We start from the raw sequence: 22,134 nt of genomic DNA, 5'->3' as shown, positions 1-22,134 counted from the left end.
AATGTAGGAGACTTAGAAATCACACCTAAGGCCAGTCCCCTATAAGGTCTTAGGTGCGAGAGTTTTCCGGGAGCAAAGGACAATCCTTTACCATATGGTCTCTCTTACCACAATATAGGCAGAGTCCCTCCCTTCTCCTATGTAACTTCTCAGTATTAGAGAGTTTGGCAACCCCTAATTGCATAGGTTCCTCCTCAGATACTTTAACACTCTCCGGTATATTAACTCTGGGGTGAATAGGTGTAACAAAACGTCTATTCCTGTTCTTAGTATAGAGCCCGTCACGAATCCTATTATCTCTGTCAATGAGGTAGTCAATAAGGTCCTCTAAGGCAATAGGAAGCTCCTTAGCTGCTACCTCATCCAATATAGAGTCTGATAAACCTTCCATGAAGGCAGTAGTTAACCCATTGTTGGTCCAATCAACCTGTGAGGCAAGGGTACGAAACTGAATAGCGTAATCAGCCACAGACCTAGAACCCTGTTTAACTCTCATTAATGCTCTTGCGGCATTCTTTGACCTTTTCATTGTGTCAAAAGTTCTGCGAAAAGCCGTAAGAAAACTGCTGAAATCATGCACCATAGGTCCATTAGCCTCCCAAATAGGATTTGCCCACTCAAGTGCTTTATCGGTAAGTTGGTGCATAAAGAACCCAACTTTGGACCTCTCTGTGGGAAATGAACGTGGATACATCTCAAAGTGGAATTCTATTTGGTTAATTAACCCTCTGCATGTCTTAGAGTCCCCTCCATACCTAGGAGGAGGTGTTAAATGGGCCGAAGTATTAGGCATAGTAGATACTTCAGGAAGAAGGGGTGTAGGAGCGTTAGGTGTGGTTGCTGGAATGGTTCTAGCTAAGAGCGTCTGTTGAGCCTGGGCTATCTGATCCATTCGGTGATCCTGCTCTACAAATCTAGCCTCATGGGACGCCATCTGTTGAGCTAAATCTGCGGGGTCCATGGCCCTATCGTAATGTAACGAGAATATACCCCTACACGCAGAATCCAGCTAAACAGAAGACAGCACAGAGGAGAGATACATCTACCGGACCTTAGAATGGCCGGACTCGACGTATATAGGAAAAGTACAGAGTCGGGAACGATCCGAGGTCAATGGCACAAAGAGACAGCGTAAACGAGGACTAGCCGGGGTCTGGTACACAGGAAACAGCAAGCCGGCAAACAGAACAGACAAGGATAAAGCGAAAACAAAGTAAGAATACAAAGCCAAGGTCAAATACGGAGGAACACAACTGAACACAACAAGCGCTAAAGGGAACTGAAACAGAAACCACGATAGGGCAAGGAACTAAGGGAAAAGGGTAAGTATATATAGCATCTGAACTAATGTGATTGGCTCCTGTCATATCCACCCCCCCAAAAGGCAAGTGTATGGGGTGTGTGGCATGACAGGGGCCAATGGGAGCCTTTTGGCAATTTAGGCTCCCACTGTCTCTTTAAGAGCGCGCCCGAGACTCGCGGCGCGCTCTTAGATTCAGGCGGGACACGTGACCGCTTCTCGCGGTCACTGCCCGCCTTCCTGTGTGAGCAGTCGGATGAGCCGCGCGCGGCTCGTGCAGCAGCATGACCGCGCACGGCTTGAAGAGAGGACCGCGGCCGGCCCCTGGAAAAGGTGAGTAACGCTACACTATGTCACTTACAGACGACAGCCACTGTGCGGATTAAGACCGCCACGCTACCATACAAAATAGAGGCTGGGCCCACCTGAGCCAAGCTACGACTACCACCAGCTGCACCAGGTCTGCAAATCAGCCTACAGCAATGCTTGGATAGGCTTTTTAACCACTTCTGGGCAAAATTGGAAACACGGACCGGGATGGCACCGGCTCATGGGAACGTGGAATTGCGAAAAGAAGATGTGCACGGGGCGCATGTAACTCCTTTGTGCACAAGCATCCAACAAGCCACTGTACCTCACAAGCATGGCCCACCTAGGCCAAAGGCCACCCGCGAAGCTCACCCACCGCATAGACCGCAAAGGCAGATGACCCCTCGCCGCAAGCCGTGCCAAACACCCAGGAGACCCTGTTACATCCCCTCAAACAAGGACTTGGACTCTGTCACGAGCCCCCGCGTCCATGGTGTCATAATGAAGGCTCATAACAAGGCTTTGGGCTGGAAAGCGACCACGCAATGCCCTTGCCCAGCAATACCTCAGAACTACACTCACCTGTTTCCAAGTCTCGGCGTGGGTTGAGCGTGACTACCTGGGTCTGGGACTGACAACACGTTGGCTGCCATTGAGACACCCTGCTGACAAGACCCAGTCTTACCATTGAAATGCCTGTCTGTTGCACAGTTCACCAATGCCTAAGATTAGTACAGCTTACCTAACACAGTTCTCCACAGTCTATACATGGGGGGGGGGGGGGGGAGGCAGTGGTTATTTTATCCCGTTTACCTAGCGTGGGGCACAGCATACACCTATTACTCAAGCACAGCTACAAGACACTACTACTATAATGCTTAGCCAGACACTCAAAGCACAGTGTCACATGATGCCTGATTTACCTTGAGAATCCTTACAACTATTATTTACTACTGCTGATTAGTGAGCTTTGCTTAACCGTTACCACAGTACTTAATGCATGACCTAACTTACTACTTTCATACTGATTTTCACTTGTATACTTCACTTGTTTAAACCTCATTAACACTTTAAAAATGTGCATGGTTCTTTATGCCACATAATTGTCTTTAAATGTACACTGCTCAAAAAAATAAAGGGAACACAAAAAAAAAAAAAACACATCCTAGACCTGAATTAATTAAATATTCTTCTGAAATACTTTGTTCTTTACATAGTTGAATGTGCGGACAACAAAATCACACAAAAATAAAAAAATGGAAATCACATTTTTCAACCCATGGAGATCTGGATTTGGTGTCACACTCAAAATTAAAGTGGAAAAACACTATACAGTCTGATCCAACTTTGATGTAATGTCCTTAAAACAAGTCAATATGAGGCTCAGTAGTGTGTGTGGCCTCCACATGCCTGTATGACCTCTGTGCATGCTGCTGATGAGGTGGCTGATGGTCTCCTGAGGGATCTCTTCCCAGACCTGGACTAAAGCATCTGTCAACTCCTGGACAATCTGTGGTGCAATGTGACATTGGTGGATGAAGCGAGACATGATGTCCCAGATGTGCTCAATTGGATTCAGGTCTGGGGAACGTGCGGGCCAGTCCATAGCATCAATGCCTTCATCTTGCAGGAACTGCTGACACACTCCAGCCACATGAGGTCTTGCATTGTCTTGCATTAGGAGGAACCCAGGGCCAACCGCACCAGCATTTGGTCTCACAAGAGGTCTGAGGATCTCATCTCGGTACCTAATGGCAGTCAGGCTACCGCTGGTGAGCACATGGAGGGCTGTGCGGCCCCCAAAGAAATGCCACCCCACACCATTACCCACTGCCAAACCGGTCATGCTGGAGGATGTTGCAAGCAGCAGAACATTCTCCACGGTGTCTCCAGACTCTGTCATGTCTGTCACATGTGCTCAGTGTGAACCTGCTTTCATCTGTGAAGAGCACAGGGCGCCAGTGGCGAATTTGCCAATCTTGGTGTTCTCTGGCAAATGCCAAACATCCTGCACGGTGTTGGGCTGTAAACACAATCCCCACCTGTGGACGTCGGGCCCTCATACCATCATACCATGCACATTTGTGGCCTGCTGGAAGTCATTTTGCAGGGCCTGTCTTCTGGTAGCGCCTCCATGGTCTGGACACTACGCTGACAGACACAGCAAACCTTCTTGCCACAGCTCGCATTTATGTGCCATTCTAGATGAGCTGCACAACCGGAGCCACTTGTGTGGGTTGTAGACTCCGTCTCATGCTACCACTAGAGTGAAAGCACTACCAGCATTCAAAAGTGACCAAAACGTCAGCCAGGAAGCATAGGAACAGAGAAGTGGTCTGTGGTCACCACCTGCAGAACCACTCCTTTATTGGGGGTGTCTTTCTAATTGCCTATAATTTCCATCTGTTGTCTATCCCATTTGCACAACAGCATGTGAAATTGATTGTCAGTGTTGCTTCCTAAGTGGACAGTTTGATTTCACAGAAGTGTGATTGACTTGGAGTTACATTGTGTTGTTTAAGTGTTCCCTTTTTTTTTGAGCAGTGTATATTTCTCCTCAGGTGAAACAACATTTGAGTTGGTGGACAGAAGGCAGAAACTTAAATCAAGGATTTCCTCTGGAAGAACCACATTGGCACACTATAATGACGGACGCAAGTTCTTATGGATGGGGGGGCACACCAGAGACAAGAAATCATGTCGGGGATACCCGGGAGAATAGCCCGACACCAAACTCAAGATTCTACCACACCACGAACCAGACAAGGAGCTCCTACTGCGGCAAAGCAGAATCCTCAAAAAAGATGCAGAGTCTGTTTCAAAAGGGGGCAGAGAATGGACACCGTCTTTTACTGCCCTGATTGCCCTGGATAGCCTGGACTCTGAATTGGGGACTGCTTCAAGCGGTATCACACAAAGGTCAGTTTTTGTTTTTGTTTTTTTTACATTTGTCATTCAGTTTTTTTTTTTTGTTACGTTTACTGTTCCTGACTTTGTTTTTTACTTTTACTGCGCCAGACTATTTTTGTGATCAAGTTCAACCTATGCATGGGGGCATGCGTGTACTCAGGAGGCCTTGCAGAAAACAACCTAGGGTGTTTTCTTGCAATAACCAACAACAGGCTCCCTAAAATCACACACAATTGTGTGTATAAAAATTTAAATTAAAAAATTACCACCACACATTTTCTCCAATTTTTTCTTTGGTTAAAACGGTTGCATCAAAGGTATCAAAACACTCCATATACTATACCTTTGGGTGTCAACTTTTAAAATATATGCATGTTCATGGCAAGAAACAAACCTATGCATAAGTGATATTACCGTACTCAGGAAATATTGCTGAACACATATTGTTCAGGACCCAGTTTGGCAGCTGCTGCTGAGAGGAGGAATCATACACCTCCGGCTGCCGTTGGGGAGGGGGATCGATTATCCCCTCTCCCTGGATGTTATGCTGCCGCTGAGGAGTAGAACCGACTGCCCTCTCCTGGTACTTCCAGCTGCAGTTGGGGATCTTGGCCAGCTGCCCAGAATCCCTGTAGTCCCAGTGGAGAGACCTCGGTTCCATCTCCACCTGCCAGTTGTGGTTCTGGGAAGGTTACCCAACATCTCTGTAGGGCTGGTGCAGAGACATCTGTCCAATCTGCACCATGCGCTCCAATTGTCCTGTCTCCTGTTAACAAGTACTGCCGCTGGGAAGAGGAACTGATTGTCTCCTATCCCAAGGAACCATACTGCTACTGGGGAGTCGGACCGACTGTCTCAATTCCCGGGAACGCTGCCTGGTGCTGGGTAGTGGGAACGACCATCTGCAGGGACGAGGGACCTACAATCTCATATCCCTGTGATGCTGGCTGCCGCTAGAGAGAGAGACCGGTTGTCTCTTCTCTCCGTAAACCATACTGCCGCTGGGGAGTCGGACCGACTGTCCCTACTCCCAGTAGCTCTGGCTGTGGTTTGGGATCTGGGATGGCTGCCCAAAATCCGTATAGGGCCGGTGGAGAGATCTCAGTCCCATCTTCACCTACCGACTAGGGGTCTTCCCAGAACCAGTTGATAAAGTCCCCTACTACTGGAGCTAGTAGCGAAACAGGGGTATCTCAGCCAGGTCATCCCACCTGTAGGGTTGTAGGTCTGGGTCTGCCACCCAGCTCTCCTGCTCTCCCTGCAGGGTATATTGGGGCCGAATTGAGCTGAGCAGGTGTTTGTAATCCTGCTCCAGCTCCCATTCCATGGTGGCAAGAGGGATCAGGTTTGGCCCTAGGTGTCAGCTACAGGAAGATCCAGCCGGGCTTCCCTATAGTCGTGTATGTTCAAAAATTGGGACCCTCCAGCACTCCCGAACTCTGGTTCGGCAAAGGCCTCCCATAATAGGCCAGGGCCATCGTAATAATTGCCCTCAGACCTGTCGTGCTCACCCATCCAGGGAACATACTGAAACATGTACCACCATAGCGCCAGGTACGCGTCGTCGAGCCAAAGTTCCTTCTATACCAGGCGCTCGAGCTCCATCACCCACTCATCCAGGGGCTGCTCTCCCAGGAGAGGCATCCGCAGCGCCCCTCGTACCTGAAGCCGCTGCTCCTCGACGGGGAGACTCTCACCACGCCGACGCTATATACCCTCCAGGGCCTCATCCCAAAGCTCCTTTTTAGTGACATCTCTGTAGTCCAGTATAGTCTCCTCTGAAACAGGCCCATCCTGTTGGGTCAAGTGGTGCTGCAACTTGCAGCAAAACTCCTCCTCATATGCGAACGCAGTCCGGGCACTAGCTGGTTCCATACCGCTGTAGACAGTGGCGCTGTACGAATGCTAGCGTTGCCCTCAATTCTAAATCCATAATGATTCTGGTGTCTCCAGGATGCTTCTATACTCCCTAGGAAGCCATCCCACCGCTGACACCAAATGTGATGGACCGCCTGACCGGGTACCTCCGTTAATTGCTGCTTGAGGTGTTTTTGGTCAGTAACACATAACAGGAACTGAGAGTCTATGCCTAAAGTACAATGTGTGTGAAACATAACACAAAAAAATTACTACCCACAAGTTTGACAAAGACTGGTGGCAGAATTAGTACATGTAAAGTGTTAAAATATCACCATTTGAAATACCTTAGGGTGAAACTTAGCAAAGTAGAAGCCTACTATAAAGTAAAGTAGTAAGGCAGTGAAGGGGTTAAACCTAAATGGAATATGGTAAGAAGAAAGAGGAGAAACACTGCCGTGAATATATAATTAAAAAATTAACTTTTAATAGTGAAAAGAATACAAGGTGATAATTGTACAAAATTACTCTTAATAAACCTAAATATACAGGAAGGAAATATCAAGAGATAATATGTAAAATTAAAGATTTAAAAAACGTATAACATTAGAAAATGTTATTTGGAATGTCTAGATAGACGTATATACATGAGACAAGTTAAATGTCGAGCTCTAAACAGAGAATACTACGACTGTAGAATGAAATTTAGACACTGAAATAGTGTAGACACTTCTGGACTACTACTCGCTTCAATTTGAAGAATAGGCATAAGCATTATCACACTTTAGACCAAATTGTCATATCTTGTTTAGCTATGAACACCAGACATGTATACGTAGCCTATCTTTATTACTTTTGTTTTTCAACCAAACTTGTATCACTCTGTTTGCATGATTGTTTCACAAAAAAAAAAAAAACACATGGCAATCTTTCTTTGAGGTGCATTGCATACCATCTTGTTATCGTTAACTCATGTTACCCCACAATGCCTCCTCTTTCTCTTCTGTACCCCATAACGCATATGCCATAATAAAAGAAAGATTTACAAAAAAAAAATAATGGTATCTTCAGAAAGACCATTTAATGGCGAGAAAAATGGTATATAATATGTGTGGGTACAGTAAATGAGTAAGAGGAAAATTACAGCTAAACACAAACACCACAGAAATGTAAAAAGAGCCCTGGTCCTTAACGGTAAGAAAATTAAAAAAGCGTCTGTCACTAAGGGGTTAAGAAATGAACAAGCTGCCAAACAGAGTCAAGCTTGACCCTGGAGCTTGACCCCCTTGTTCGTGGAAACGTTTCCACCGAACAGCGCCTTTCTAAGTGTTGTAGAACCGAACCCAGGCGATGCTGGAAGTCCTTAGGTGTTCGGAAGTTTCTGTGTCCGTTTTCAGTTTCATGAGATTCAAGCCCAAACACCGCTGCCTGCGTTCGTGGGAACAAGATGGTTGCCACCGCGTGGTCGTCCATAGGAATTGCTGCCACCCAGACGAACACTCAGAACACTACGGTGGAAATTGCTACAAAGTACAATTAGGCTTAACGAGCTCCAGGGTGGTCTCCGGTTTGTGCGGCTGTTTGGTTCCCGAACCAAATATAAAATCCCACGAACCAAGTCTGTTCACGTTTTTTAAAGGGCCCATAGTCTTTTGGTAAGAGGCTGGCCAGCAGGCTCCTCCAAGAACACGTGACGAGGCTCAGTTCATCACACAATGGTTTGGAAACAGCAAAGTGCTACTTGTACTTATTACCCTCCAACTATTACCCTTCAACAAAAAAGTACATGTATTTCTAAACTCAGGACAAAATTTAGAAACGGTTTAGTACGGGTGTTTTTGGCGGTTGTAGATGTGTAACAGATTTTGGGGGTCAAATTTAGAAAAAGTTTATTTTTTTATTGTTTCATCATATTTTATAAAAAAAATTATAGTAAATTATATGATATGATAATAAGGGTATTTTTAGAAAGACCATTTAATGGTGAGAAAAACTGTATATAATATGTGTGGGTACAGTAAATGAGTAAGAGGAAAATTACAGCTAAACACAAACACTGCAGAAGTGTAAAAACAGCCCTGGTCGGGGCGGAGCCTGCGCCTAAACCGGAGCGGACGCCATTAACACCAGCTCCGCAACTTTCCATCACAAAACCCTCAAAATAAGCCAAAAACCCACACTCTGACTCAAAAGAAACTCACCCGAAAGCGCAGAGGACATACCCCGACACGCCATATGCCATTCTTCCAGGCGGCCAAAACGCCCAGGAAGAAACGAAAAACCAGGGCCTACCTCACCACTCAAAGCCTGGACCTGGCGGCACTGTTTGGCGCCTACACGCAGCCGGCTACGTCGGGGGAGAGGCCGGCACTGCAAGCTACAACACCCGCCGAGATGGGACGTAAGTCACCAAAATCACCCCCACAGACCACATCAGACAGGTCGCAGACCTCAGACACTATACCCCAACGGCAGCAACCATCTAAAATGGCACCGCCGGGGTACAACGGGTCTGCAGAGATCCCGAAAGGCCCCCCACCAACAATGCCACACTCACAGCCCGTCCGGCCACACACTGGGCTCCCCACACCAGCTGCAGGGGAAGGATCTGCTCCGGTCACCCAGCGGGACTTCCAAAACCTGGTGGGAGAAATCAAACACCTACTGGCGTCCAACGTGGCAGCAATACAGGCAGACATACAAAAAGTCACTGACAGAGTGCGAACAGCAGAGGGGGATGTTGCCGACCTAAAACAAGATATGAACTTGGTAAAAGACACTATCCTGCAGACCATGCAACAAGCACTCTCCCTGCACCAAGCCACACTGGACGACAGGTCCAGGAGGAATCATCTCAAAATAAGGGGCATTCCAGACACAGTGACCCCAGAAGAACTCCCCCACTATGTGCGAAGACTGGTGGCCACCATCCTACCGGCTGCACAAGCCAAAAAAGTCACCTTGGACGGGACATACCGCCTACCCAAGTCCAGCAGAGCCCCAGCATCGGCTGTACAGGATGCCATAGTCCGATTCTCACACTCCCACGACAAAATATCTATCTGGTCAGCACTGCAGGACAGGACCCCACTCATCTTCGAAGGCGCTAGCCTTACCTTCTATCAAGACCTCACGAGGTCCACCCTGCAGTGGCGGAGATCCCTCCAACCTCTTACAAGCCAATTGAGAACAGCTGGCATCAAATACCGCTGGATGTCCCCCAGACTACTGGTGGTAAATCATGAAGGGACCGTACACAAAATCTCGTCGCCGGATGACACCCCGACCTTCCTCAGGGCACTGGGCCTGCCGTCCCAGGTGACGACGGATGAAGGACGGGCAAACACCCGCAGCTGTAACCCCTCCCGAGTGGTCCCTTTCGAACCAGCCGCTAGACCGACCATGCACTTAGGGACCTGAACACCCAGGGAACTGAAAACCTGCTAGCTACATGCTATTCCAGAACTTGTTTTATGTTGCCCAATGTTATTGCTTATATGCTGCAGAGTCACACACACGAGAGGCCTCCAGAGAGGTTCACCACCCCTCGACCCCCACTATGAAGAAACGGGGCCAGCTTTCCCCCCCCCCCGCCACCCCCTTGGTAAGGGGCAATACCTAAGGAGGGCCAGTTCACACATCAGCAACAACCACTACACACGCGATAGCTCCACAAAGAACAGCCCGACCAGACCCATACTTCACACCACTCCAAATAAAACACCTCACAACTCACTACTACAAGCCACACGCTCACACCTAATCCAATTACCCATCCCAAACACACAACACACATGCTCAAACTGTTTTTTTTTTTAAATAAGTGCTAAACAACTGTCGTTATGTCTGTTTGATCCACACAAATGTTCTATGTTAGTCAACCCCGCTGCAGCTGTTGGGGCACAGCGGTATGTTATGTTGGATGTTATCCATAATGTGCACAACAAAAATAAAGAATTAAAACAAAAAACAAAAAAAAACAGCCCTGGTCCTTAACGGTAAGAAAATTGAAAAACGGTCTGGTCACTAAGGGGTTAAAAAGGGATATGAGCAACACAATGTATCACTTCATTTTAAACTGAAAAACAATAGTGATCCCCATTTTCTTCAATTTTTAGCGATCCAAAAAGTAGATGTTAACCGGAGAGATGAGGATGTGATTAAAAAACTAGGAAAAAATGAGATGAAATGAATTTTTAATTTGAACACTCTCAATCCATTTGGCCTGAATGTAGACTTTGAGTTGTGTCATTTTCTATGATTCTAAAGTTTCACATATACATATAGTTTCCTCCTCTCTAAAAAATTCCATTTAGCACTTATTGAAGTTTACTATTCCTCTAAATTTAAACATAATATTATATACATTTTTTTTTCTTTTCAAATTCTTTATTTTTTGGTGCATGTTGCACGGTACAAAACATTTTTACATGCCACTTCCACATAATCAGGATTCGGCTCTTTTACAAATTAACATTTCAACATCAGGTATGGCTGCCAATACGTTTGCACTTTTTTGATAAGTTGGCCTGTGTGATTGTATCGGAGTGACCTGTTTATGAGACCTCCACTTTATGTATAGCAGTCTGGCCCTGTTTGTCCGTGGTTTCCGTGAGGTGTGTCCCACATGGTCTGTCTCGTGTGCGGTGAGGCAATGTGGTCGGTGGCCTGTGGGTACAGGTTGTGGGAACAATTCTGGGGACACAATGAATCATGGTAGGGCTTAGTTTAGAAGCTCGAGTTCGTGTCTGCAGGTGGGTGGTCGCGCTGTACTCAGTCGGGATTAGTCATGGAGGTGTTGCTCCTTTATGGTGACCTATGTGTCGTCTGTGGCAGTCGCTCGTCTAAGCTTTTTGGGAGGTTGTGTGGCGAGGGCTATAATGGTGTGGGGCTTGGCGGTTGCCGTGAAAGGCATGTCGAGTGATCCGAGGGTTTATGTTCCGGTGCTAACCCTTCCTTGCCCCTGTACCCTGGGGTGTTGAGGGGGGTGGAGGGAAGTGAGCGCGTTGTGAGCCTGACATGTTTTTCAGGGGTCTAGGGCAGTTGAGGCTCTGACGCCTCTCCGTGCAGGTGTTTGGGTGGAGTGTGCCAGCAGGTAACTTACTTTGCAAGGCTTTAACAAGTAAGAGGCGAATGAGAGGAGCATATAAAACTCAAGAACATTTGCAAAAAGAAAAAGTAATGTACAGTGCTATAGAAGCTAAATGGATATTAGTGAACCCTCAGGTGGTGGGTCCCATTTTTCTTCTGGGTTTAAGTGAGGGTGTGTCAGTGACAGACCGGGCTGGAGAGCGGGACAGTCCTTGTACTGGGGTGCTTCTTGTGTGTAGGCCCAGCGCTGCCAGGAATGAAGGTGCATCTGACAGTGCTGTGGCTTTATATGTATTTCCTTCCTTTGTGACCCACAGGGTGTTTGGGGTTGCCCATCGGTAGGTCAGATTTTCCGCTTGCAGTGTCCTTGTGAGAGGTTGCATACTCTTGCGCCATAGCACGGTGGCCCTGCTTAGGTCCTGAAAAAAGGATATGTGACAATCTTCGAAATTATAGGGGGAACCCTTTAATGACGTTGTTAGTCCCAGTTTATCGGCTACTGCTTGGCATCTAAGGATGATGTCTCGTGGTGCTGTGGCTGGGGCTCTAGGGGATTTGTCTATTCTATATACCCAGTCAAATGTGAAGTACTTAGCTTGTTTCGCCGGTAGAAGGGATGCCACCAGCCGTCTTACGAAGTGCGACAGTTCCCTCTTATCTTTATGTTTTTTCTCCGGCCCCTGTCATCTAGGATGTTCACTTGTCTGTTGGTGTCGTTTTGGGCCGTTTGTAGATGTTGTACCCTGTCACCTAATGCCTTGAGGCCTTGTTGCAGAGCAAGCACATCTTCTTCTGTGGCCTGGGTGCGCGCTGTGACGGCTTGTACCTCAGTGGTGAGTATTGCTAGGTCAGCTTCCCACATTTTCTTGAGGTTGAATTGGAGGCCAGTGAGCATTTCCTGTATGTCCTGTCTTGCTGCAGCCATTAATACTGGTGCGCTGTTAGCCTCTCGGGTGGTCTGGTTATGACTCCGGGGTGATTTCCCGCCATCGAACTGCGAGGGTGACGGGTCTCTCGTGGGTGAGTTCTTCCGTGAGTCTCGTGATGGTGCCGGCGTCGGGGTCGGGGTCAGCAACATCTGGCCTATGTCGTGCTGCGTTCTTGCAGCAGTCGCAGGGTGGTTTTTGGGATTTTCTCCCCATGCTTCGAACTGGCTGGTAAGCAAGCAGCGTGTGTTCCCCTGCGGTTGCGTGTGGCAAGCCGTCCATGCGGTAGGCTCTGGAGACTCGGCTGCGGTATTTCTTATCTGGTGACAAAGAGAGAAAGGCATCGGCCTCCTCAGGACGGTGCCCTGATTTTAGATCTGGTCTCAGGAAGGGTGTGGATGTTGAGATGCCGTTGTTATTTTGCGTGATAGAGTTGGGCACTCAGGAGCTGTCTATATACATTTTTTATACTTTTTATATATATATCTTTTAATATTTAAAACACTTTTTCCTTCTTAAAATTTTAACAATCATTTTTAATCATGTTTTGATTAATCTTTAGTTGTTTGAGCAGTCCAAGATATCAATTCCCCCATCAACAATTTTAATAATAAATGTAAACAATTTCCTTCAAATATCAAAGTATCTAACTTCATTTTTAGAAAGACCTATTTAATAATTTTTTCATAGATATATCTGTGAAAGTGAGTATATAAATATACACGAGTCAAGAATGATCATTTATTTGAATATATGATTAAATAATATGTATTAAGGTACATGTATGAGTCATATTGTAAATCATAGGATAGATGACATATACATGACAGCAGTACACTAAGTAAATAGCTGATTTACAATTGGATATATATCCAATATATAATATCCAATTGTAAATCAGCTATTTATGTGTTTATTTCCCCTTCTACCATTTATGAACTATTGTGGAATATATATTCTGAGAAATGACTGTACTATCATTCGAAAACAGAAGATCGGACAGGAAATTAAGTATTACTAAGAAGGAGCAGAGCACTCTGTACACAGTAGTTCCCATCGTAAACCGGAAGTGGCGTATTGCGAGTGGGTTCACAAGAACGAACATGGATCATTAGAGAAAGCCTGACCCAACCTTGGTGAGCTGAGAACCACGCAAGGAGATTGGACTACTGAGAAAAAAGGGCGGGACAGACCGACATTTAAAGTTGGAACCGGACAGTTTGACACACCGATTGAAAAAGCCACCATTCCAGGCGAAACGCGTCTCGGGAGACAGGAGAAGAGAACCTTTATTTTGCCCATGTTTTATTTGCACAGTGTTTTAAAATCTTTTTGAAGGTAATAAAAGGTATATTCTACATTCTACTTTCCATCTGTTCTTTCCTCATCTGATCCAAGTTCCAGAAAGGAGAGGGGAGTGTCACCCCCTAAGTGACACAAGTTTTTTTTAACTTGGAGCTAGATGTCAAAAAGCTCTTTTCAAGGTAAGCACCTTATTTTTGTCACATATTAACTGACATAATTTGAAACTACAACACCTAGAAAGCGTTTTGTCTCTTTATTATTTCTCATTTGCATGGACCATATTGGGAGCTCCTGATAAGAATATCCTTTGAAGAAAGGTTGTTGCTTGCCACCTAAAAGGCACAAGAGGCTACAGAGTTTAGAGCCTATACCGTGAAAAAGCTCTACACATTGTAAGTTAATTTTCACTCACCATACACCCTGTTCCAAATTATTATGCAAATTCTATTTAAGTGTCACAAAGATTAAATATTTTGTTTTTCAGTAGTGGATGGCCACCCTGTTCCAACAAGGCTGCGACGTCAGCAAGGTGAGAAGAGAGCTGGTCGGCCCCTTTAGGGTCCCGAAGGTGTAAAGATGACCTCTGCAAAGTATGTGGAGTTTCTGACTGACCACTTTCTTCCCTGGTACAGAAGGAAGAACTATGCTTTCCGTAATAAAATCATCTTCATGCATGACAATGCACCATCTCATACTGCAAAGAATACATCTGCATCAATGGCTGCTATGGGGATAAAAGGAGAGAAATGGTGTGGCCTCCATCATCCCCTGACCTCAATCCTATTGAGAACCTTTGGAGCATTCTCAAGCAAAAGATCTATGAGGGTGGGAGGCAGTTTACTTCCAAACAGCAGCTCTGGGAGGCTATTTTGACATCTTGCAAACAAATTCAAGCAGAAACTGTCCAAAAACTCACAAGTTCAATGGATGCACGACTTGTGAAGCTGCTATCAAATAAGGGGTCCTATGTTAAAATGTAATGTGACCGACCTGTTAAAATGTTTAAAAAGTTAAAATGTTGTTATAAGTTTGATTGAAATAGCTTTTGATTTCAGTAAATATGCTGCAAACACAACAAATGACAATTTTCAATTCTTTACAACCTATAAAGTGTTTTGAAACTTACTGTGTGTAATAATTTGGAACAGTGCATTGTAAGTTTTTTATGTTAAAAAAAAAAATACTGTTATCATTAGGAGGTTTTTTCAATAAAATTTGAATTGTACTCTTAATAGTTGATAACATGAGAATTATGCTGACTGTTCTTTACATCAATTATTTAGGTAAATTAGAAAAATATAATTTGCATAAAAATTTGGAACAGGGTGTATGTGTGTTTAAATATTCACTTACATAATACATCATAAAATCATGTTCCTTTCTTTGTATTACATGTATCCAAAATTGTTACATTTGTGAGGGTAAGTCCCTACATTTATTTTAAAGTGCTGCACTCGCACTTTATATGTTAGGGGTATATCACCTAAATTAAGGTGCACATTTGACAAAGAATCATTAATGCCTGAAAGATAAATATTTGTTCTGTAGATGGTCTGTACCTGTCGATATAGACTTAATGCTATGGGATGATTCTGCAATGTCATGAAGAAGTCTCCACGATTAAACTCATGCTTCATATAAGACACAACAGTATAAACTGTAAAAAAATAGAAAATAGGTTAATTAAAATATAAAGCTAAATATTAAGATTAAAAGTACACAGAAGCTAGCATAATCTTCAATTCAACTCCTTAGTATGATTACTCAATTACTTTGTACACCCACTGGATTCTATCGACTGACTCCGCAAACTTTAGGGCCCTCATTGAGTGCATGGGTGGGGGAGGAGACACGTAAACCACAGCAATATGCAGGAAACCACCAATTTCCATAACATAGCCACCTAAAGCTTAGCTACTGAACACACTCACATACAGTATCGATCCATGGGTTCAAAGATCAGACCTGTTGCTTGCTATTGCAGACTGGTATGACTCATATCAAACAAGGATCTATCCCTACCGTTTCCTTTTATCTCGCCACTCATTCGTTTTTCACCAAAAAAATTTCTCTTTCTTTCTCTCCTTCATTCTCTCTCTCTCTCCCTCCCTCTCTACACCCCCGCCCCCGCTCTCAGGCTTCTTCGGCTTGGCTTCAGGCTCAAGTGGGATGCCTATTGGTGTCACCCTTTCAGGGAAGGTAGACATGCAAGACGAGTCACTTATTCCACATTGCACTGTGCATGGTTCTGTTGGCAATGAAATACCTAATACTTACACTTGCCCTGCAGAGGACCTGCATGTCTCTTTACCTACTTGTGGAGAACTGTGATTCTCCCTTATGTTTTGTTTTATCCTTTTCTTAAGGTACTTGCGTGTATTAAACTATCCTGAAATGGTTCAAGCATTCGGTTAACTCTTACATTGAAAACTTCTTAATAAAAAGAAATGTACAACAATTACTTTTTACAAATGAAACACTTTGAAATTAAAAGTATACTTGGAAATTAATATTCAACACATTGTAAAAATAAGGGCATTTTTTCTGAGCATTATCAAGAATATTCCTTAAGGACCAAACTTCTGGAATAAAAGGGAATCATGATGTGTCACACACGTCATGTGTCCTTAAGGGGTTAAACAGGATGAATACATGTTTAAAGGCTCTAAATTCACGTTATTATATCCACTATAACATGTGTTAACAACAGAAGTGCACTTTTGTGAAAAAAGTAATGCCAACAGCATCATTACTTGATCCCATTGCTTCTGGAAAAGCTTGTTCTAGATACACGAACCATAACTAACCATACCTTTACTAGGAATTGACCACTGATGTAGCAAAACCAAGTTTCAAAACCAAATGTAAGCAGTTAGGCCCACTACTGCCACACTTGTTTTTCTTACTTTTGTGAATTCTTCCCACTGCCAGTTCCAGGGCCGGATTAACATAGGGGCTGATGGAGCTGCAGCTCCAGGCCCAGGCCCAGGCCCATGGAATAGGCCCATTAAAAAAAAAAAACACACTACTCTTAGGTTTGCCACCTGACTGGTATTTTATTGGCACAGCCAGTATTTGAGGCTGCCTAGCCATGCTGGTATTGCAGTTATACCGGCAATACAAATGCAGGCATTTTTCTCAGAATAAATGGAGATTACTCTGCGATACCAGCACCAGCCAGTAGGGGTCACTGTGTGTGGAGAGAGGCAGGGATAAGAAGTTACAGCATATCACTGCCTCTCTCTACTACTCACTGATCCGTGGGGGAGCAGCTACACAGCACAGAGTCCAGACAGCAGCTCTAAAGCTCAGGTAAGTGAGGGATGGGGGAAAGGCAGCAGGTACACATGGGGACACTGAGACACAAGGGGACACAAGGGGACACAGACACAAGGGGACACTAGGGGACACTGAGACACTAGGGGACACTGAGACACTAGGGGACACTGAGACACTAGGGGACACTGAGACACTAGGGGACACTGAGACACTAGGGGGCACTGAGACACTAGGGGGCACTGAGACACTAGGGGACATATGGAGACACTAGGGGACACTGAGACACTAGGGGACACTGAGACACTAGGACACATGGGGACACAGACACTGGGAGACCTGGGGACACTGAGACACTTGGGGACATTGGAAAACATGGGGACACTGAGACACTGGGACACATGGGGATGCTGTGAGACATAGGGACATTGGGAGACACTGAAACATTGGGACACGGAGACACTATGACACTATGTCCCCATGTCTCCCAGTGTCCCCATGTCCCCTAGCCAGTGTCCCTAGTGTGCCCCATGTCTCTCAGTGTGCCTAGTGTCCCCATGTGTCCTTATATGTCCCAGTGTCCCTATGTCTATGTCCACAACTGTCCCCATGTCTCCCAGTGTCCTCAAGGTCTCCCAGCTAGTGTCCCCTAGTCTCCCAGTGTCTCTGTGTTCCCATATCTCTGTGTCCCTAGTGTCTTAGTGTCCCCAAATGTTTCAGTGTCCCCATGCCTCCCAGTGTCTGTGTTCCTAGTGTCTCAGTGTGCCTAGTGTCCCCATGTCTCCCAGTGTCCCTATATGTCCCAGTGTCCCCATGTCTATGTCCACAACTTTCCTCATGCCTCCCAGTGTCCTCAAGTGTTGGTCTCCCAGCCAGTGTCCCCTAGTCTCCCAGTGTCTCTGTGTTCCCATATCTATGTGTCCCTAGTGTCTTAGTGTCCCCATGTCTCCCAGTGTCTGTGTCCCTAGTGTCTCAGTGTCCCCATGTCTCCCAGTGTCTGTGTCCCTAGTGTCTCAGTGTCCCCATGTATCCCAGTGTCTGTGTCCCTAGTGTCTCAGTGTCCCCATTTCTCCCAGTTTCCCTAAATGTCTCAGTGTCCCCATGTCTCTCAGTGTCCCCATGTCTCACTGTGTCCCCAGTATCCTAGTGACATGGGGACACACTGAGACATTGGGACACTGGGAGAAATGGGGAAACTGAGACACTGGGAGACTAGGGGACTGGGCGACATGGGGACACTGTAATACATAGGGACACTGAGACACTGGGTGACTTGCGAGACTGAGACACTGGGAGACAGGGAGACACTGGGAGCAATCCATCTATACCACAGAATCAAACTGTGAGTAGTTTGTTGTTGATTTTACAGAATTGTCTCTGATGTCACTCCTTGTGATTTACATCATGTGATGTCATGCATAACTAATTATACCAATGATTAAGGCTGGTATTTTTTTTTCCCAAGAAAGGTGGCAACCTTAACTACTCTTCACATACTCTTGCTTAAAGGAGCACTATAGGGTCAGGGACACAATCATGTATTTCTGACCCTATTATGTTAAAACCACCACCCTGGCCCCTCCTTGCCTCCCTAAATATAGTAAAATCTTACTTGTATTCAAGTCTGCAGCTGCTGGCTCTGCCTCTGAACTGACTGTCTGCTGACATCATCAGAAGTGGTGGTCTGAGCAAATTACAATACTTCCCCATAGGATTGGCTGAGACTGTCAACTAGGGCAGAGCCAGCACAAGTCCAACATAGCCCTGACCAATCAGCATCTCCCCATAAAGATAAATTGAATCAATGCATCTCTATGAGGAAAGTTCAGTGTCTGCATGCAGAGGGTGGAGACACTGAATGGCAGTGCTGCACACTAGGCAGTACTGCTCCAGGAAGAACCTCTAGCAGCCATCTAAGGAGCGGCCAAAGGAGTTATTTTCTCTGAAAAGACAGTGTTTACTGCAAAAAGCCTGAATGGAATGATTCTACTTACCAGAACAAATACAATAAGCTGTAGTTGTTCTGGTGACTATAGTGTCCCTTTAAGTTTGGAAGCTTAAGAGGGATGTATGGGAACAAACTTGTGTGGACTGGCTGACAATAAAATTAGTTTAGGTAATGCAGACTTTGGTCTCTCTAACACTGTGGCATGTTCCCTTTCTTCTATACTCACTACATACACATTTTCTCTGTCTCAGACTATATACCAGGAACTTCTGCCTGCTAGTAAGAAGGTAAGGAGACAAGTGGACCAGCGAGTGCTAGGGTAAAGTCCTTGGAAAGCATGGAGTGAGTGCATCATTAGACGCATTTATGTCAAGCTCAGGGTGCTGCCTGCATAGTATGCCCTTACAAAACAGAATTACTTTTACTGGAGCGTTAAATGTATTCAAGCTCTATAAAGATAAAAATTTAGAGCTATTTAGGCATATAGTTATGTGCAATTTAATCAGAGCAGCTACCACATTTCCACAGGTGTTCCCTTCACCAGATATAGAGTATTGTAGTATAATGTATAGGAAGTGGAGCGATATAGAGTAAATAAGCCCCTATCACCAAAGATACTTAGACTTTGCTGGATAGGACTCAGATTTCATATGCAGCATGCAAAAAAGAAAAAGAGATCATAGTACAGATCTGCCTGGACTGGTATAAATTCATATACATAGATATAAAAATAAAAATTTATTGTGTACAATATATAAAAAACAACTAAAATATAGCTAAATAGCAGTATAAACAAATTCCTGCTTACTGGAAACGGTGGTGAGCATAACGGTATGTGTTCCCGTTTGCTCACATCAAGACTGTCCCACACTGGGTGATGTCTCCTGAATCACAGGGGTTGGATGGAGCTCCTGTTGTAAAAGTCGGGTCGGCGGGTAAGTTTTAAACTCCCTCTTCCGTATTCCCGGCTTGTGTTTTAGGCTCCGCCTCCTCTGTTACGTGATTACGTGGCTGTCTACGCGTTTCGCCGTTCTCGGATGGCTTCGTCAGGACGTAATGCGTTGGAGTCAGTTTCCACTGATACGAGTTTTTATACGATCAGTCTAATGCCCAATTGGCTTAATTTCTTTTCAGTCCACATTTGCATATGTATGGTGTCCCGGACAGATCAATTGGATTGGCAAGCACATCCTATTGTAAACGGAAGGCTGCTTTTCCCTCGTCTCTTATGGGAATTTAACTCTTTATATACTTATATCTTAAAGAGCATTTATGTTTCTTATGTTACACATATAGACTGATTTACACATTTAAAACAAAATTAAATTAAAGCAGAATATTTATACACAGTCAAATAAAAATATAATTATATTTACAATTCAGCATACTTTATATGAATTTCTTTTTTACTACAGTATATTTTCCTTTTGTTGCATATCTTATAGAGAAAGAGAAAACGAGAATACATATGTTATTACTTTTAAATTTTCAATCTGTTTTCTTTTTTTGGCAAATAGTTTTCTTTCTTATTCTTATATAATCTCCTATGAGGAGAAAAAGAAATGAAAGGCAATATCTGACTTTCAACATGATCATTAATATTTCACCAATGTGTTTCCTTTTACCATATCGTGATCTGGTTAACATACCGTGATCTATCTTAATTATATACATACACTCTTAAAGTGATATGATAGAATCTTATAAGTACACATGTAGATAACTGTATCCTATATTACATATAGAGATTGGATATATACCCATTTATAACCCTCAGGAGTCTAAGAAATGACAGATCTCGAAATCATTATTTAGTCCGTTGGGGATGAGGGTATTGTGTTCAAATATCCACCTCATCTCCATTCGGCCCAGATTTTGAATAGGATTACCTCCTCTCCAATTTTTATTAATCTGTTGGATTCCCATAAATTCCAAAAGGGAAGGATCAGAATTGTGGAACTCTTCAAAATGTAGGGAGACTTAATGTTGTTGGAATTTTCTCCTAATGTTGTATGCGTGTTCACAGATTCTAATTCTCAATTGCCTAGTGGTTCTGCCTACGTATCTTAGGCCACAGGGACACTTTCAGACTTTCAGAATATGTAGATCATTTATTACAACCTTTGGTACAAACCTCTCCATCATATCTAAAGGACACAACTAATATTTTACAAGAACTACAAAAAATCAAGTGGGAGGATAATTGGCTCTTAGTAACAGCAGATGTAGCCGCATTGTATACCAACATTGACCATAAACTTGGAATTCAGACGATTAACAACATTTTGGAAGAAAAGTCTTCTTACCCAAGCAGTCAAATTAGATTTATTGTGGACGCTATTGATTTTATTCTACACAATAATTTTTTTTGGTTTAATCAGGATTTCTACCTCCAGATATGCAGTACGACTATGGGCACCAAGTTCGCCCCCAGCTACGCGAATTTATTTATGACACGCTGGGAGTCTTTCCATTTAGGGGAAGGCAGTGGCTGGGAGGCGAACTTGGTGCTTTACAAAAGATATATTGATGACCTGTTTTTCATTTGGAAAGGAGGGGAAGATCAGTTAAAATCCTTTATCCAGTATATCAACCAGAATAAGTGGGGAATAAGTCTATCTTTCGACTACAGTCCAAAGAAAGTTAATTTTCTGGACCTCACGGTATACATAGAGGAAGGACAAGTCAAAACCAAGTCCTTCTTTAAATCTATTGATGTTAACAGCTATATAGATGTAGGCAGCTGCCACTACAGTCCGTGGCTTATGAATATTCCGAAAAGCCAATTAACTAGGATAAAGAGAAACTGTACTGATCAGACAGTGTTTTTGGATCAAAGCCAGCGGATCATCTCTGACTTTAGAGAAAGAGGATATGATGACCGCACTTTGTCTAAAGCTATAGAGGACACTCAAAGTGTTGATAGAGATAGTCTATTAACCTATAGGGTTCAAAAAGATAAAGAAGATTTCAAGAACGAAGTGTGTGTTCCATTCATCTGCCAATTCTCGGGATACCAGAACAATCAAGTCAGAAGGATAATTTCTGAACATTGACACTGGATACTCAAAGATCCAATTCTGGCAAGATTCTTACCCTCTAATCCTAGAATTGTTCATAGAGGAGTAAAGAACATGAAAAGAATCTTGACAGATAATATCCAAGATAAAAATACAGTTAAACCCAATTTTTTGAACCAATTAAAAGGTTTT

General features: G+C 44.2%; 1 protein-coding gene across 2 annotated transcripts in view; it reads right to left on the bottom strand.

The window, feature by feature from the left end:
* VPS16 (VPS16 core subunit of CORVET and HOPS complexes) overlaps nt 1–22,134 on the bottom strand; it is a 190,055-nt gene that overhangs the window by 81,714 nt on the left and 86,207 nt on the right. For both annotated transcript variants that reach the window (XM_063430209.1, XM_063430211.1), the window contains exon 18: nt 15,258–15,355. In XM_063430209.1, coding sequence (XP_063286279.1) covers nt 15,258–15,355 — 98 coding nt within the window. The remainder of the gene's footprint in view (nt 1–15,257; nt 15,356–22,134) is intronic.

Source organism: Pelobates fuscus, chromosome 8, assembly GCF_036172605.1.
Source record: "Pelobates fuscus isolate aPelFus1 chromosome 8, aPelFus1.pri, whole genome shotgun sequence".
Taxonomy (NCBI): Eukaryota; Metazoa; Chordata; class Amphibia; order Anura; family Pelobatidae; genus Pelobates; species Pelobates fuscus.
Note: the sequence above shows the minus strand (reverse complement) of the source record. Positions and strands in the feature narration are given on the sequence as shown.